Genomic DNA, 13,429 nt, shown 5'->3' on the forward strand with positions numbered 1-13,429 from the left:
AGTCATTGTCAAACTGCGGCTCTGTCACTTTTGTGTGAGTTTAATGCAAACATCGCAGTGAAACAGGGCCGCACAAAGAATCAATAACAATATACATCGCGACAGACGCGTGATCAATATCAACAGATAATACATCTGATAAAATATTCAATGTTTCATATATTCAGTGAAGGCTGGTGGCATCACTCAGTCTAGGCTTATATCAGTGTAAGTTTATAAAGTTTCACACAAATGCAACATTTGTCTATTATCAGTGAACAAATGCTAATTACTTTCATAAGCAAAACAGAGTAGAGGTGGGCTATAAAGCTGTATCTTGATATTTTGTGGCGCTGTTGTGATGACGATAAAAATGGGAATAAGACCAATTTATTATTTCTTTTTTTTGGTAACTTTATGGCTCTGACTGCATGGCACAGACACACACAAATACTGCTCTTAAAAAATATACCGATTTATAATACTCCTCTTTAGGACACCAGTCACCTAGAGAAGTGTTATTTGTATCACTAAACTGTACATGTTTTCAAAGTTTCAAGTTTATTGGCACTTTAGTCGAAGAAACAGTGGGGAAAATAGTAGAAGTAAAAATCCCAACAGGACAGACAGTTTTGGGGGAATTTTAAACATCATTAATTGGAATTTATCGCGATAATGATAAATCAAAGTTCTTATCACAATAAGGAATTTATCACGATAAATTATGATTGATACAGTAAATGCTCAACCATGAAAGAAAGCACTGTCGATGGGAAGCAGAGGTCCCTGTGTGCCCACTTTTGCATTTTTACACATATTTGTCTGGACATGAGTCAGAGATTGACCAGAAAGTTGCTACATGACGAAGACTGATATTGGACAGCTGGTTCCTGATCTGCAGCCAGATCTCTCTGAAATCGGACATTTTCTCCTTTTGGCTATTTTGGCAGTAACTCATCTCTCCTTCATGCGGCTCTCTCATCAAACTCCCAGGCTTTCAGCCTGGGTTCCTGCTGCATCCCTGTGGCTTCATTAGCTCATATGTATTTCCAAAAGTTGCTGCCATCCTGCTGTAGAGCACCGTGCACAGCAGCTAATAGGTCCTTAGAGGGATCATGGTGTTCATACCAGAAACTCTTCTCAACATCAGCAGGCAGACTCCAGCTGTCTCCTTAACCAGATCTGAGTTCCTCTTTTCCAGCCTTGTCCCTCTCCGTTGTGTATGTTTTCACTCACTTTGAGCTGGGGAGCTGGGGAATACTGCTCATCTTAGAAATTCAAATATCCTTGAGATGTGTGTCAGCGCAGTCAGTCTCTATCATGCAGATCAGTAGCGTTTTACTGTCGGTTTAATGTGCAGCCCGCAGCAGCACAGAGGGATCCTATGGAGAGGTCCGGGGTCAAAGAACGTCTTTTGGATTTGTAATGGATGCAATGACAATTTCCTCCACTTCCCTGACTGATCCGGACATGTGGGTGACAGCCCATGTACAGACGGCAGAGCATTTCAGTTTGGGATGAGTGATCTTTTCATGAAGCCTACGTTTCCTCTGCTGCCACACGTGTCATCCATAAGAGATGGTGTTCAGTGGTTTCCTCTTGGATCTTCTTTGTTGATACTTAGCTCTGCCTCCCACGGTCGTCTGGTCCCCTTTAAAAAGACGTTTTCTTTCGATTTCCGCGCAGTATGCTTTACCGCTGCTCACGCTGTAAAATTTATGAGTTGGCTCTTAAATGGGCTCTTCTGCTGAGCTCTTAACCACTGTGGTTTATTTCTACCCTGATAAATAAACAATACACTACATCTTGGTGAACAGCCCAGATAAAACTCACAAAAATGTCGGAGGAGAAGCATAGGGGGAAAAACAAATCATTATTTATACACAGAAAGCAATACTCATAGTCTATGTACTGATATCTGATCTATAAGTGTTTGATGTGTATCTTGATCAGTAGTTCCACATGTTATGAGATTGATAACACAGTTTTCTATTACTTAGCTGTACAGTTTTATCCGTTGTATTTATAACATTTATTTAGAGTCCGTGTTTTCAAGAAAGCAACATTATTTGGTTCAGTTTCAGTGTTATCAAGTTTGTGTATTTTTTGTACAAACCGGAAAAGGTCAAATATGGTTTTATCTCATTACTTGAGAAAAAGTAATGACTTTAAAAACTTTAAAAAGTCCATTAGTGTCAGTAGGAAGCTCCAAAGCAGATGACTTCTTTAACTTTGCTAGCAGCTAACAGCAGTTGGCTAACAGCTGGTATCTATCCAATCTCTTTGTTCTCCCACTTCTTGCAAAACTTTAACTTTGTGTGTTTCGTGCATATCTTTGTTTTTATGTTCAGTAAAGTACAACTTCTATGTTTTTTGTTTTTACAGTAAAACGTGTGGGACTCATAATTCTGACTCAAATTTAGTTCCTGAGACAAAGTGCCATTCTGACAGCGACAGAATAGTGCTGAGTCAGACTTTACTTTGCTGAGAAATATTGTGCCATTTCAATATGGTGATATCTGATGGACTGAGATCTTGTTACGGTGAATGCAGCAGGATTTTTTTTTTTAAATAAACATGTATGGAAGTGAAGCTAGAACGATGGGATACATGTTTAGATGTGGTGTGTGTGTGTGTGTGTGTGTGTGTGTGTGTGTGTGTGTGTGTGTGTGTGTGTGTTAACAGCTTACTGAATGACATTTTTCTAGATCAGGACAGGGCTGTGATTCCCTCGATTTCTTTGTTGCTATTTTCACAAAGATTACATTTTTTTCCCCATTATATACGCCTTTTAATAAGCCAGAAATTAGATCTTGTTAATTTATGGCTGTTTTTTTATGTTTTCAACACACTTGTTAATACAACAACCCATTTGTAGACTCTGAAAACCAATCAGCATTCTTCCTCTCAGTCAGTTTGGTTAGCAAGAAACTGATCACAATCAAAACCTATTGGTAATCTGATCTATTGAAATAGTTTTCATAGGTATATAGCCGAAAAGTAAAAACAATTCCAACTGGCATCCAACTCCAAAGTTTTCTAGCTCAACAAATTATACAGTGAAGTTTCAAGGTAAAAAGAAAAAAAAAATAGAGGCTTTGTATTGCATAATGTAAGTGTGCAGTGCATTTCAGACAATTCCAGACCGGAGCCCAGTTGTTCTCTTTATTTGATCTCTAAGCAAGTGCAGCTCCTCTGGACCATTTCCGTTTGTTACAACATCCCACTTCCCCATCTTTGTGAGGGTAATTGCATTGAAAAAGCACCATCACACTATTCTCTATATCCCCATCTCCAAGAAGCACTTTAGAGGAGTTCTTAATCCTCCTAAACCTTAGAAAGGATTTGCTGGTTGGAGGAATTCTGACTGCTTTTCTTATCAGATAGTGTCAGCAAAGTTTGAGGCTTTGAACTAGTTCCTCTGAATGGACCTGCAGACTGTACCCGTTCAGCTCGAAATTAAGGTTCTGGTCCTTGAACGCATCACCAACAGACAAGAGATTTGTCCAAAGTCAAAAGAAAAAGTAATTCACTTACTATTTATCACTTTATATGTTGACTAAGACAATGATGTACATAGTTTGTAGTTATGGGGGAAAAAAGTATTTTCCCTCCTACAGATATGTGATACTTAAATGTCATCGGTTAACGAACAGCGGATGGTCCTTTCGGTTCTTCGCCATCGCATTCTTTTGCAGAATCTTCTTTTGAAGTCTAAGGTTAACAGCTCTGTTATAAATACTCCAAAAACATGAGGATTTGTAACAATTTACAGCAGCGTAAGACTGATATGGTGACAAAGAAATAGAATGCAGTGTTCGAAAAAAGAGGAAGCATCCAGCATACACTCAAGCATCCACTATCCAAAAAAAAAAAAACAAATATAAAAGTGACATGGTATTCCTTTATTTACCCAGCATTTGTTACACCTCAGGATGCTTACGTTGCCGTTATTGCTTTCCACATAACTGTGCTTTTCCCATCTAAGTTAAAAAAGAAAAAAAGGGAATGTGGGGCAATTCACCTAAATTGCACCAGCTCCACCTGCATCTGCCTTCCAATCTGTTGAGAAAATAAGATTCATAACTGGTGATTTGCAGCTTGCGAGATTTCAGCCTCATAAAGCTGTACAAAATTTTAATCTGCCTTCTTGTTTTTTTGCCTCGATGTGTGTGAGCATAAACTGATCTGTCTGAACTGGTAGTGTGTGTAAATTTAGATGTTTTTGAAGCAAGACGTTTGAGCGTGTTATTTTTGCCCGTTGGTGCCCTGCCACATTACGCATCTGTCTTTTAACGATCTACAAGGTTCCACGTTACTTATAAAAAAGCATAAACCTTTATTTTACAAGTAGTTTTTCCACCAGGTACTCTAGATGTCTGTGCAATATCTGTCACTAATTATTTTCACGCTTTCTAAAATAACAATACATGATCGTCCATAGTAAGAATAAGGCCAACTTTAACTCTGTCTTCCTTTCCGTTCCTTCAGGATCTCGCCCCAGGTTGGAGGATGCTGCTCCGCGGATCATCGAGCATCCCTCCGATTTGATTGTGTCCAAGGGAGAACCGGCAACCCTCAACTGCAAGGCCGAGGGGCGGCCCACGCCCACCGTGGAGTGGTACAAAGACGGCGAGCGGGTGGAGACGGATCGAGAGGACCCTCGCTCCCACCGCATGCTGCTGCCCAGCGGCTCGCTCTTCTTCCTGCGAATCGTCCACGGGCGGCGGAGCAAACCGGACGAAGGCGTCTACGTCTGCGTGGCGCGCAACTACCTGGGCGAGGCCGTCAGCCGCAACGCGTCGCTGGAGGTGGCGAGTGAGTGACGTCAGAGCTCAACTGCTACGTCAGGGAAAGAAAGAGAGCCGCAAAAGTGGTGTGAAGGATGATTATCAAGTATTGCGACTGAAAATCAGACATATGGGGGCGTGTCACGCTTTAACGGCTTCCCTGAAACGCAGAACGGTAGAGAGAATCAGCCAGAGTAAGGATGAAGAGTGAAGTGTGAAAGGAGGCTTGTGTGTAGGTGAGATAAGGTGTCGGAGGCCTCAGAGTGGCTGTTCGTATAACAGGTGTCAAATATCCGGAGGCTCCCGTTATGAGACGGGATTTAAATCCCAGATAGAGTTCGCTGGTAATAACGTTAGCCACGCTGGGAGAGTGAGGAAGAGCAGACATCGCTTCAAAGGACTCCACGCTCTCTTATCATGAGCCTCACTCGGCTCAGTTAACTTGAAACACAGACCTTGACCTTGATGTCAGATCTCCTGGCAGCTTCCACCCTGAACCCCCCGCGCTCCCCTCTGACACCACGTCCTATCTCTACCCGCTCCACAGAGCCCGGCCTGCTGTCACTCCGCGGCCGGGCCTCCGCGCTCGCTCCTGTTAATGTGGACGGATGACAGCCAGTTCAAGAGACAGAGATAGCGGTTGTCGCCGCTGGACAGGAAGGCTGGGAAACTGTCTTGCAGGGAGAGGACGAGGGGCAGCTGGCAGCTTCCCACCACCAGATCCCATTTTCTTAAAATACAACAAACTCCTGTCAGATTCTGACTCTGCGTGACTCCTCGGGGTTTTTTCTCCAAAGCCAGGCTGCTCGTGAGCGTTTCTAATTAAAAGTGGGATATTATGTATTTTCCAGTTATAGTCAAGTTACTGTAGCTTTTTTTTTTTTTTCTGAAATCAGATTTTTGTGTGTGTGTGGTTGATTGTGCTACTGATTAAATACTATGTGAGGGGTTTATGTGCTCAAAGCGACGCACATGCGCAGAAGAAGAACGTAGGCGTCACAAAGCAGCTCTCCGTTTACGGAGGTCATAATGGACGCTGGCGTCTAGGGATCCATTGTAAAGTTATCCAATAATGGGAGCTGACAGGATTGATCATCCTGATAAAAAGAAAGCACAATTAATAGTAATGATCTTTTTTGGAGCACCAACAGTAATTTCTGTAGAGACGTCTGTTTGGATGCGTAGTCGGATCCAGGAGCGGTGGGATTGAGATGTGAGGTAGGAGCAAGTTAAATTTACCTTGTTGAGGAAGGAAAGAAAGTAAGATGCAGAGATTAGTTAGACTCTAACAAGTACAGTGCATTGTGCAATAAATGTGCAAATGTGGCCCCGCCCTGCTCTGCTCCTATCAGTCACACAACCCAGATGATGATTTGCACCTGACTCATCCTGCAGTTAGAACAAGCGACAAAACAGAGCTGGAGGATGTTAAACAAAAGCTAAAAACGAAAGAAGTTACACTTCTAACTCAAATTAAGGGCGAAAAACGAAAGCAGTAAAATCTCAATTACACTAATATGTTATGTTATATGTTATGAGACACACTTCTTTTTCAATTTCTTCATAAGTCCATATTTATAATTTTCAACAGTTGTTTAGAAGATTTTTTTTGGAGTGTTTGGATGGGGGGTGAAAAGATCAGAATTGGGTAGTAGAGACCACAAAAAGCCAGATTTTGGGTTGCATTCCCCTGCTGTGTGAACTTAGCCTAAGTAGGTAAAATGCTGTATATATCAAAAATAACAAAAATTTTACTCCACTTCATTTGATGCCTTGAAATTGGCCTCTGTCTCTTTAAGATCCTCCTATACTTTTCTACACCCTTTAGCAAGTAAGCACAACAATGCTTCTTTAAGCCGTTTAACAACGATCTTAACAACGATCTTAGGAGCAATGGACTGAGAAGTAGTTTGAATGATGAGCTCTGCAGATGCATTTTTGTTTTGTGAAACCAATTAACCAATTAACAGTCATGTTTTTGGGCTGTGGGGAAAGCTGGGATACCTGGAGGGAACCCTGATTTACCCAAGGAGAACATTCAAACTCCATCCAGAAATAAACTCGGGATCAGGATTCAAACTGTCTTGCTGCCCAATCTATATCTTCAGCTGATATTTATAAATCTGGCATGAAATACACATTATAAACACAGATCAATAATCTTTAAAGCAAGTTCACAAACCCTTTTTAACTCTGGTTTGCTGCTTAACTCCATGTATTTGCAGAAAAATCGGTGAAACCTCAGACTGCTGCCAATGATTTTATGACAAGGCATCCATTTTCCTGAAAGGCTTCAACCCTGCTGTTGTACCCAAACCCAACTCTACCTGCCTTCGAAGAAAAACAGTCGATGAATCATTCTTCATCTTCCAAAAATATCGTGGATGTGCGAAGCATGCCCATCACCTACACCTCCCCCTCTAACTGCACAAAGACGTACTTTTCACTTCGCTCTTCCTCTGTTTCCGTAGGAACATCACCTGTGGTGGAGTAGGTGGAGGTGTTGAGAGTCACTTTTAATAATGAGTGACAGATATCTTTCAGTCTGTGGATACCCCCGGAAATGATAAAAAAAAAAAAAAAATCTTTTTGGTTCCAGATTTTTGACAATGTACCACACGTATGGTTTCTTTGAGTACACTTTCTATTTTTCCTTCAGTGGCAAATATTGTGCATTGTTAACGGCTGCCTCACACCGACGTTGACAGAATCGCTAAAGGTTTCTGAGTGTCGAACTTTTGTTCTTAATGATCCGGCTATGGCATTCTGTTACACAGGTTGACAGACAAAACTGTTTCTCCCACAGATGTGTGTGTGTGTGTGTGGAATTTATGGTACAGCGCCAAGTACACAGTCTGCACAAAACCTAAAGTGGTTATCAGGCGGCGATACGCCTGATATGCTGCTCAGATCCAGCAAGGCAACTGCTATGCTCAGCCAGGTGACTGATGAAAGTCTACCAGGGTTGTTTTAATGACTAAAAGTAATGAATAATAATGGCAGCAAATCTATTTATTATTTGTTCTAAATTTATCTGAGCATTATTCGCTGGCTTAGTAAACCTTGGTTGTAGTGACAGATTCTCTTTTGCCTCCTGAAAAGTGAATCCCCACATTTAGAAAATTTATGCTGTCTTTCATTTCAACTGAGAAGTTGGAAAGTCAATGTTTTGGTCAAAAAAATCAACTGGAATAGCCCCTGAAGTTTGAGTAAGTGTGTAATTGTTCTGGTAGAAACAATAGGAGCCATGAAATACTCCACCTCATTTGCTTTTGCTACTCCTGTTTAAGTAAATTTCTTCCTAGCCATACGGTTAAAGAGACGATAGAGTTGGGGTAATGACCCCTTGCCCCATTATAATCAATGGAAAAGATGGTTTGAACCTCTTTTCTCCTTTGTTCTGTCGTCTTGCTCTGCATCCGTAAAGCCTCATTTTCAACTCCTCTGGGATTTGAGGTTGAAGTTCAGGTATTATCTGAGCCTTTGAGATGCTAATCAGCTGCTCCCTGTTGTTAAAAAGATGCCTTGTTGCTAGGCATCATGGCAACTGTGCGAAATTTAAAAAGTAAGAGGACAATTCCTTCTAGCTGCGCAGCATCCAAAACTGGAGGAAATAATTATCCAACCATGCAACCACAAAAAAAAAAAACATAACAAACATAACAGAGGTACTCCAATATGCTGCCATCATGACTGCGCAATTCTAACACCTTCCAGTAGGATAAAATGCTGTGTCCTTTTGCTAATTTCTTTGTCATCATTTTTAAGCTTATGTATTCCATAAAGTTTGTTTCACGCTCGCAAAGAGAGTAAAGCAGATGTAATAGCCTGCAGTGCCCTGGCTGCACCAGGATGTGACATTTGGAGTGACACGCCTCACTTCCTGCTAGCTTAACGTCGTCTTCTCTGACGTTTTCATTTCATAGGCTTCTCGAGCGGCAGACTTTTTGGTTCATAAATATTCATCCAGATATGTGAGGAGAAAAGGAGATTTCACCGTGTTGGGTGGGCGATTCAAGCATTTTCAATTTAACTGAGTGGAAAAACCTTTAAGGGCTGGTTCACCCAGAAATCCGGCACACCTCCAGGGTTCTTTACAGGGTTTTTGGGGGGGGAGGTGAGAAACGGGAACAATCAGGCCCCGAGGGTCAGAATCGCAGCTGTTTTCAAGAATTTCAGACATTAACAGGTGAAGGTGGGTGCATGCCGAGTCCAGTCCAGCTTTCTCACCCACAGTAATCCTGAAGAGTGAAGGAAGCAGCTGAACATCACTATCAACAGCTAGATCCTCCTTTCTCATTCTGCCGCCCTCTCTCTCTCAAATACTTACATGTACACACCCACCCACCCACACACACAGACACACACACACACACACACCACACGATGGCTGAAGCCCTCGCAGTAAAAACTGATTTCAGGGTTGATGGATTTGAATTTGAGTGAAGGACTTAGGGAGTTAGAAAGAATTTATGGTGGAAGGGGAGCAGGTTGGGTGCATCTGATCAAATGGATAAGGTGACCACAGACACACTCACGTTTACATGAGTCTTCCCCCTCCCCCTCCATACTCCTCTCTCTGCGTCCCGTCCTGGAGCTGCCCTCTGTCCCTGTTATTAAGCGTAGCGTTGTGTAGACATATGGGCTGTGATGGGAGCTCTGCGGGGCATGCTGTCCTACACAGCCAGATGCAGCTGCACTGCTATGTGCCCTTCCAGCTAAGTATCTACTCACCTGCAATCAGTCTCTGTTTACACCGACAAGGTAAGGTCAGTGTGGCTGTGCAACCAGCAGACAGAAAATGACTTCAGGTTGTTGCACTGAATGGGCGTCTTAATGCCCTGCCGTGGAATAAACATTTACTGTAAGGGCAGTAACAGGTCTGCTTGTGAGAAGAGGGCCATAAACTGAGGGAAACATTTGCATAAACTAATTAGTTCTTAAGTCTGAGTCTCAAGGGCTCCTCATGGTTGGGCAGAATTGCTGAAATCCGTTGCCGTAGTTTTGTGATGAAAACTGGCGTCGCCTTGTTCTCAAAACCTTGAAATAGTCATTGCCCTCTGCCGTGATTGCTGCGATCATTATGCTGCCGTAAACCACACAGATGACAAAACACAGTGACGTGTACTGCAGCAGGAGGGGTTTCACAGGAGCTCTGCTCCGTGCCTTTTGTGGACCACGAAGTTTTTGTGCAAAAGCAAATGAATCTCCACAACCACTTGACTTCGACAGTTCAACTTTGTTCTGACCATGTTGGTTCCTTAACTCTGTTAATCAGTTGGGTTATTGTCAGACATCCAGTTGGTATCGCTTTGCTTCATGACCCATTAGAGATGTTTTTTTTAAGTTTGATAATAAAGCCTCATTTCCACTGAGCGGTAGAGCAGTCAGTGCAGTTTGTGACACAATTTCGTCTGTTACCATTGTAAAAGCATCTCATACCACACCATTCCTGGGCCCCCTTCAGTGTAGGTCCACAGGACTGTCCAGTTAGGGTGGAGCTAGTGGTGTCACACAACATAGTCCATTAACTGGGGGGGGGGGCGGAAAAACATCACTGAGACATACCAATGATTTACATTTGTTGTAGTGTGACGCCATGTTGGGCTTTTGAGTTTTAAAATAGCGTGACCTACCGCTCAGTGGAAACGAAGCGAGTAGTCATCATCCACAGAAGACAGTTTGGAGATTGGTGATGGATTTATAACAGACCGGACATTTCAACCCAGTGGGTGTCAAACTTTCCTGGTCCTGACCTCTTTTTTTAGTAGCAAGGTTTTGCTGGCACAAGACCTGACTCACAGTCTCTGCTCTAATTTATCCCTACTGGGTTCTGTTGCGTTGTGGTTCAGGGCACTCTGGTTCTTCCATATTAAACTGGCTTCTTCCTGTTTTAATGGCTTGTGTGCTGGTGTGCAGTCATGTAGAAAAGGGAATGGGTCATCCACAAACTGTTCCTCACAGGACTCCCCGAAGCATAACTGCCACGTTTCAGTGGGGTGACACTTTTGTCAGGGTCTTGTGCAGTGTTAATTTTTCTCCGCATGTAGCGTATTACATCAGACCCACAAAATTCAATATTTGGTCTGAGTGAGCAGATAATCATCTTCCACCTTTACAATGTCACCTTCATGGCTTGTGGCCAACTAGACAGGTATTTTTTAGGACTTTCTGTTTTTTTAACACTCTCCTATAAAAGCCAGATTTATGGAAATGTCTCTCCTTTCAACAGATTTTGTCTACTTTTCTTATTCGTGATACTCCTTTCTGGCCTGTCGGTTTAGGTTGATCTCCATGTTTTTGTAGGTCTGCATTACAGTGATATAGTAGGTTGTGCTCTTTCCATTTTGGGATGATGGATTGTATAGGTTTGAACCTAACCCTGCTCTAAATTTCTCCACAACTTCGTCCCTGGCCTCTGCTGTGTTTGGTCTTTAATGTTCTTTATCAACTCTCGGAGGCAGAATGTCATACTTCATTATTCCTCCACTTCATAATTACTGACCCTTTCCACCTGTGTCACCTAATCATTTTGAGACGCCATAAAGTGAGAGGATGACCAGAGCAACCGCCATTGTTTTTCCAAGTTATTTTTTCCAGGATAGTCGTGACTTTTCTTGTTCAAGTCGAGTTAATTTGTCTACGGAAGTTAAACACATAGTTGGGGTTCATTGACAGCAATATTTACAAAGTTTGGAGATAGCTAGCTTAGAAAACCTTCTCCCTCATGACGTGTTTGTTTATTTGATGAAATCGCTGGCTTTGTTTGAATTCACGCCACATTATTTATACCACTATGTTGTAATTGGCTTTCCCCTTAAATTGGAGCAGATTTAAATGCTTAAAAAAATCTAAATGCTTGCCAGTTTTTTCGTACGTTAGGCTGCATGATGGAGGGGCATTTTCTCCATGGTTACTACATGGATTAGCTTTTCCATAATGCAATATTTGATTGAATGTTACTAAGCGTGCTTATTTATAAAATATATGAACGTTAATCTTACCTTGTAGAAAGTGAAAATCCACAAATACACCCTATGGCCGTTCTTGCAGTGAAATCAACTAAATAAAAGTGAGATTGGGTGACCAACTGTTTGTTTTTAATCAAGATTTATAGGAGTTAACGCATACATAAGTTGTTTGACGTTTGTTATGAAGGGGTGGGCTACTTTCTGAAGAACGGGACGTCACATAACGATACCACGTGCTGAATGAGAGAAACATCGCTTCAATTCTTTAGACAATATTTCTCTCAACATTTTCAGGTCCCTCTTGAAAATGAGATCTGGATCTCAACAGGGTTTACCTGGTTAAATAAAGGAAAAAATAAATAAAAATACAGTGTCTGAACTGTTGTGGCACATATTTGAAAATAACTTAGAAAGGATCCGATGTGTGTTCATGCTTCACTAATGGGATTGCAGGTCCAGGCCTCGTCACAGAGCAAACTGGTGGTCATTTTGAAAGGAGGGGGATCAGATGGCTGGAGTGAGGCTGTGGGCTTCTGGCTCATCCCCCTCTGGGTGATCCGGCCGTCTGCTGGTCATCGAGCCAGACACACTGGCCAACCTTCCTCCAGAGGATATCCATGAATTAATTAGACCATACAAAAGGCAAGTGTTACTAGTGACCACCATGTGTGTGTGTGTGTGTGTGTGTGTGTGTGTGTGTGTGTGTGTTGATCTCATAAAGAGGTTTCTTAGACAAAAGCTGTGAGATGGTTGGGGGAAGGGGTTACAGTTTTGGGAGGGAGAGAGGTTAACAACAGGTGGTGTGAGGAAGAGCATAAATGTTCTCCCCCTCTTTAATGACAGTGTAGAGCAGGGGCCACGGGGCCATCGAGAGAACAATGAAGGGTCCTTGGTCCAACTGTCGTGTCCAATCATGCTCCATTATCGCCCTGTGTGGCTGATCGCAGCACTGCCATGCACATAGCACCCGCTAATATTTCACTCTTGAGCTGCGTACTGTATCGGGATTTTCTTAGACTTGCAGTATGTTCACACTCGGTTTTGTTTAAATAATTTAAAGAAAAACAACAATGAATGTCCAATCTACAATAGATTCATGTTAAATAGATAATAATATTATTGAAAAGTTCATTTATTCTAGTAACTCAATTCGCTAAATTAAACGCATAAATTCAATCTCACACAGACTGATGTTTTCACCCCTTTACTTCTGTTTTTTATGATACTTTTCTGCTTATAGTTAATTTAAATATTTAGATTAGAAAATTACATCAGACCAATAAAAAAAAACATACAGGAATGTGGGCTTATTCCTGTATTAAAAAGTATTTTAAATGTGGCAGAGAAACACAGATTCTAATTTACTGAACATGGCCGTCGTTACCAATGGATACTTACAGATGTAGTTTGCTAGTGTGAAATATGTTATAATTAACTCAAAACTTTAATTTTCAGCTGCAGATGGATAAAGTAAAATTGAAAAATACATTTTGATATTTAATCCAGACAGACGTGTCCAAAGGAAACATGGACCACACACAGAGCAGCAGGAGCAATGCCTTGTCCCATTCTGTTAATGGTTCACAGAGCCTGAGTTTGGGTCTCAGTTACTTAGCCGCGCTTAGCCACGTTACTTTTCCACCCTGTTGGAAAAGAAACGTGGCTAAGTGCCCAGCATCAAGCTCGCCA

At 41.9% G+C, this 13,429-nt stretch overlaps 1 protein-coding gene across 3 annotated transcripts in view; it reads left to right on the forward strand.

The window, feature by feature from the left end:
• The window catches only part of LOC106935543 (roundabout homolog 3-like), a 97,889-nt gene that overhangs the window by 14,304 nt on the left and 70,156 nt on the right, over positions 1-13,429 (forward strand). For all 3 annotated transcript variants that reach the window (XM_015016049.1, XM_015016050.1, XM_015016051.1), the window contains exon 2: positions 4,471-4,797. In XM_015016049.1, coding sequence (XP_014871535.1) covers positions 4,471-4,797 — 327 coding nt within the window. The remainder of the gene's footprint in view (positions 1-4,470; positions 4,798-13,429) is intronic.

This window comes from Poecilia latipinna, unplaced genomic scaffold (genome assembly GCF_001443285.1).
Source record: "Poecilia latipinna isolate Pla-1442-1.1 unplaced genomic scaffold, P_latipinna-1.0 Scaffold1977, whole genome shotgun sequence".
Classification (NCBI taxonomy): Eukaryota; Metazoa; Chordata; class Actinopteri; order Cyprinodontiformes; family Poeciliidae; genus Poecilia; species Poecilia latipinna.